The sequence below is a fragment of the Chelonoidis abingdonii genome, chromosome 1, assembly GCF_003597395.2.
Source record: "Chelonoidis abingdonii isolate Lonesome George chromosome 1, CheloAbing_2.0, whole genome shotgun sequence".
NCBI lineage: Eukaryota > Metazoa > Chordata > Testudines > Testudinidae > Chelonoidis > Chelonoidis abingdonii.
The window spans coordinates 369,225,209-369,230,373 of record NC_133769.1 but is presented as its reverse complement, the minus strand read 5'-3'; the positions used below and the strand labels follow the sequence as shown (position 1 = coordinate 369,230,373).

The following is a 5,165-nucleotide window of genomic DNA, read 5'->3' as shown; positions in this document are numbered from 1 at the left end:
TGTGGAACTCACAGTCAAATCTAATTACAGCAGTGAGGATTTTTTGAAAAAATAAGTCTTGGAAGGGCTTTAAATCTTCCGGACTTACACCACAAATAATGTCTAAATATTGGGTCGGGGGGGGGGAAACTTTCCCTGAGAGCAGGTTATCTCATAGCTCCCAACTGCAGGGCTTCCAACACCTTCATCTGGAACTGGCCAGTGGATACTGGGCTAGACAAACTACTTGTCTGATCCCGTCTAGCAATGCCTACTTTCCTATCAATGCTGTTCTTGCTGATATTCCTTCAGCTCCTGCAAGTCACTAGACCTGCACAGAAAGCAGAAAGATGTCTCATTAAACATCATCTAGTCTCCTTTTCTTTTTCCTTTCAGGAAGGAAAGTTGAAAACTCCTCCGACCTGCCCAGTACATGATGTCAGCTGTCAATGACACCAAATTCAACTCTGCAGTGTTCCTTCTCACTGGGATACCTGGCCTGGAAGACGTCCATCTCTGGATCTCTGTCCCCTTCTGCTTAATGTATGTTATTTCAATAGTAGGAAATTCAGTCATTCTGTTCATTATAAAAACAGATTCAAGCCTCCATGAGCCCATGTACATTTTCCTTTCCATGTTGGCTGTCACAGACCTTGGCGTTTTAATATCCACCATGCCGACGATACTGGGCATATACTTGTTTAACTTTAGGGAGATCAGCCTCGATGTCTGTTTAGCCCAGCTCTTCTTCATCCCCTTGCTTCAATGCACTGGATCCTGCATACTCTTGTTGATGGCCTTTGACCGCTTCATTGCAATCTGTAACCCACTGAGATATGCCTCCATCTTAACCCTGCCAAGAATAGCCAAGATGGGACTGGTGGCTGTTCTAAGATCGGTGGTCATAATATTCCCACTTCCATTTCTCCTGAAACGATTCCGATACTGTCGACCCAATGTCCTTTCCCATTCCTACTGCCTCTTCCAGGAGGTCATGAAGCTGGCTTGTTCAGATATCACAGTCAACAATATCTATGGCTTGTTTGCTAAACTCTTAACGATGGGGTTGGACTCGCTGCTCATTTTCTTCTCTTATGTGATGATCCTCAAAACAGTGCTTAGTGTCGTGTCCCACGCAGAGTACCTCAGGGCCCTGAACACCTGCGTCTCCCACCTCTGTGCCGTCCTACTCTTCTACACACCAGACATCAGCCTGTCTATGATACACAGATTTGGGAATAGCTCTTCCCTCTTGATTCGTATTATCCTGAGCTACATCTCCCTGCTTTTCCCACCCCTGATGAACCCAGTCGTATACAGCGTGAAAAGCAAACACCTTCGTGTGAGGATAATCAGGATCTTCATCAAGTAAAAGTTCAGTTCATCACCCAGCTCCAGGGCTGGTGACATGGGAGATGAAAAATATGGGCTTCCCATTCCATCCTGCACCCTTACAACTGAGACAACATAAACTACTGATCTCCTCACTGTGGAGAAAGGTTTTCACATGGTCCAAGGCCTGGAATAATGGGAGAGGGGCTGGTGAGGGAGGGCAGGGCACTGGGGGAAGGAGATCAAGGCAGGCAGCAGCATTTACATTGGAAAAGATGGGGATGAATATGAAAGTTGTTAGGTGGATAAGGAACTGGTTAAAGGGGAGACTCCAGCGGGTCATACTGAAGGGTGAACTGTCAGGCTGGAGCCCGGGGCCTGCGTTCTTTGCCGTCCCTGCCCCCTTGTGGTTTGCCGCCCTCCCGCTGCCGCGCCTTCCCCGCCGCCCCAGCCGCCCCCGGCCTGGCTCCCCCCCTGCCGCGGCCGGCGGGCCCCTCGGCCGGGCCCTCTGCCCACATGCCGGCCCATGGGGCGGCCACTCCTTCTCGCCCCCCCTCTGGCTGCTCGGCTCACGCCGCTGCGGCGCTGTGGGGGCTACGCCCTCCCCGGCGCGCGCCCCTGGGCGGGACCCGGACCGCCTCTCTCCGTCCCTCACGTTCGCCCTCGCCCTTCGTGGGGCCCCCCCCCTCACCGCCCGCACGTGTTGCGGGGGGGCCCGCCTTACTTGCGTGCTTCCTGCGGCCCGACTCCCTTGTGCCTCCTTCCCCTCTCGTCCTCCTCTCATGCCGTCTCCCTACTGTACCTTCTCCCCGCTTCGTGCTCTCCGCCCCGCTACTCGTCTTTCCCGGGCACCCCCTCCCCTCGGGCGGGGGGCCCGTCGGCAGGTGGGCTGTCGCCGCCCCTTCACCTTGCCCACTCTAGTGTCCCTTCCTGCTCATTTCCGGTTCTCCACCTTCCCTCCAGGTTTCCGCGCGCCACAACCGCGCCCATTTGTCCTTGGCCTACATTAGTACTGAAAATCCTTAAAATGAATTCCCTCTCCTCCCTAACGTGTAATGCCCGCCTATATTATTATAAAATAGGAGCAGCATATCCCCCCGAGCCTTCTGATTGTGCCAGCGGGGGGCGGCGAAACATGGCCTGAAAGGCGTTTTGAGTCTCCCTTTCATAGAAGGCGAGGGTTTTCCATGTCCTAGGCTCCACGGGGATCAGTGTGCTAGAGCGCCCGTCTCTGAAAGGGAGCCTGTCCTAATTTTGAATTCATTCCTTGCTTAAGAGCATGGAGCAGAACAAACAGAACTGCCAAAGCACACAAATATTCCAGGTTAAGGTCTCAACCAGTGCCTTAATATAATGGTATCCTGGGGCGGATACGAGGAACGTCGCTGGGTATCCTTGCTGGGAAATACGCGAGCCGTCGCCCTGAAATGGCAGATGCCCTAAAAGAAGACCCGGGGGGCATTTGCTTTTGTAAACGGCCATATCCAATTTGGCTGCTCATAGTCATAATCGCGCTATCGGAACCAATGTACACCGCGCATGGGGAGGTGGGTTCCTTTCTCCTCCTCCTGTCGGGGCTTGTTTGTAGGTGGGTTCCGAGAACTGATGCGGTCCCGTCCGGGGAACGGTTATATCTTAAGAAGTCTGTATAGTTATGGCCATAATGGCAAGTTACCTGGGCAGTTTTTTCACGTATTATATTTTTAGTCCTATTGACTGGATTTGACCCAAGTTACAAGTGGTCCTCAGATCTTCCTGAATATACTGGCGCGTGGCCTTCTCCCATGTTAGCAATAAACCCCACCACCCAGCCTTTGTTCATCCGCAACTTTATTATCCACATTCCCGCCTCTTGTCCCAAAGGTCAAATAATAAAAAAGGTTAAATAAATCGGTCCCAAAAACCCGATCCTTTGAGGGACTACCACTAAGTAACTCCTTCCCAGCCTGACCATTCACAACCCTTCCAGCTATGACCGCGGAGTCTTCCCCTTTAACCAGTTCTTTATTCCACCTAACAACTCATATTCATCCCCATCTCTTATTCTCCAAATGTAATCTGCTAGCCTGCTGCCTTGATCTCCTCCTCCCCATGCCCCCTGCCTCTCCCCTCACCAGCCCCCCTCTCACCATTTTCAGGCCTTGACCATTGAAAAACCATTTCTTCCACAGTGAGGAAATCCAGTATTTATGTTGTCTCAGCTTTAAGGGCAGATGAATGGGAAGCCCCAATATTTTTCATCTCCCATGTCAAACCGACCCTGAGCTGGGTGATGACCTGAACTTTTACCATTGATGAAATCCGATTTATCCTCACCAACGAAAAGGGTTTTGCTTTTCACGCTGAAATCTAAAACGACGTGGGTTCATCAGGTGGAAACAGGGAGATGTAGCTCAGGATAAACGAATCAAAGAAAGAGCTATTCCCAAATCTGTGTTTACATTAGACAGGCTGATGTCTTGTGTGCAGAAGAGTACGACGCCACAGGAGGTGGGAGAATCCGCATGTTGTTAGGCCCTGAGGTACTTCTGCGTGGGACACGACACTAACACTGTTTGAGCGATCATCACATACAAGCACAGAAAATGACACGAGTCCAACCCCCCATCGTTAGGAGTTAGCAAAAAGCCCATAGATATTGTTGACTGTGATAATCTGAAATCAAGCCAGCTTTCCAAAAGACCTCTCTGGGAAAAAAAAGAGCAGTAGGAATGGGAAAGGACATTGGTCGACAGTAATCCCCTGAAATCCGTTTTCAGGAGAATGAAAGTGGGAATAATTATGACCCACACCGATCTTAGAACAGCACCAGTCCCATCCTTGGTTTGGCAGGGTTAAGATGAGCGCATATCCTTCAGTGGGTTACAGAATTCGCAATGAAAGCGTCAAAGGGCCATAACAAGAGTAATGGCAGGATCCAGTGCATTGAACAAGGGATGGAAAAAAGGGAAAGACCTGGCTAAACAGACATCAGAGGCGAAACATCCTAAAGTTAAACAATAATATATGCCCAGTTTCCGTCGGCATTGTGGATATTAAAAACGCCAAGCGTCTGGTTGACATAGCCAACCATGGAAAGGAAAAATGTACAAGGGCTAGAGCTTGAATCCGTTTTTATAATGGAGACCAGAATGACTTGAATTTCCTTACCTATTGCAAATAACTATACATAGAAGAGAAGGCGACAAGAGAATCGCCAGAAGATCTGGACGTCTTCACAGGCCAGTATCCAGTAAAGCGGGAACAACTTCTGCAGAGTTGAATTTTGGGTGTTCTTGAACAAGCTGACAATCCATGTATACTGGCACGTCGGAGAGTTTTCAACTTTCCTTCCTGAAAAGAAAAAGAAAAGGAGAAACAGATGATTATTGAGACATCTTTTGCTTCTGTGCAGTCATGTGACTTGCAGTAGCTGAAGGAATATCCAGCAAGAACCCCAACAAAAATTGATTAGGCAAAGTAGGCATGCTAGACCGGATCAGACAGTATTTGTCTAGCCAGTATCCAACTGTCCAGTTTCAATGAATGCGGGGTTTTTTTTTTTTGGGGGGGGGGTTTTTTTTTTTGGGGGTGTTGGAAACTGAGGGGGTTGGGAGCTATCGAGATTAACCTGAAACCTGCTCTTCAGGGAAAGTTTCCCTTTTTTTTTTCCCCTGACCCAATATACAATTATTGTGGTGTAATCCGGAAGATTTCAAGCCCTTCCAAGACTTATTTTTCAAAAATCCCTCACTGCTGTAATTAGATTTGACGATGAGTTCCACAATGCCCCTACCCAAAGCACGATGTCATGAACTTTACAATAGTTGAACCTTAACAGACTTCATTTTTTCTGACGGTCCACCACTTCCAAG

At 49.2% G+C, this 5,165-nt stretch overlaps 1 protein-coding gene across 1 annotated transcript; it reads left to right on the top strand.

Moving 5' to 3' along the window:
- Positions 1-342: 342 nt before the first annotated feature.
- LOC116832110 (olfactory receptor 51G2-like) lies at positions 343-1,351 on the top strand. The gene has a single exon (XM_032792610.2). The coding sequence runs from the start codon at positions 413-415 to the stop codon at positions 1,349-1,351; it is 939 nt and encodes a 312-aa protein (XP_032648501.1). The 5' UTR covers positions 343-412.
- The last annotated feature ends 3,814 nt before the right edge of the window (positions 1,352-5,165 follow it).

Excerpts from the sequence above, each read along its gene's own strand:
- LOC116832110 (XM_032792610.2), top strand. The coding sequence starts at position 413 with ATGATGTCAGCTGTCAATGACACCAAATTCAACTCTGCAGTGTTCCTT.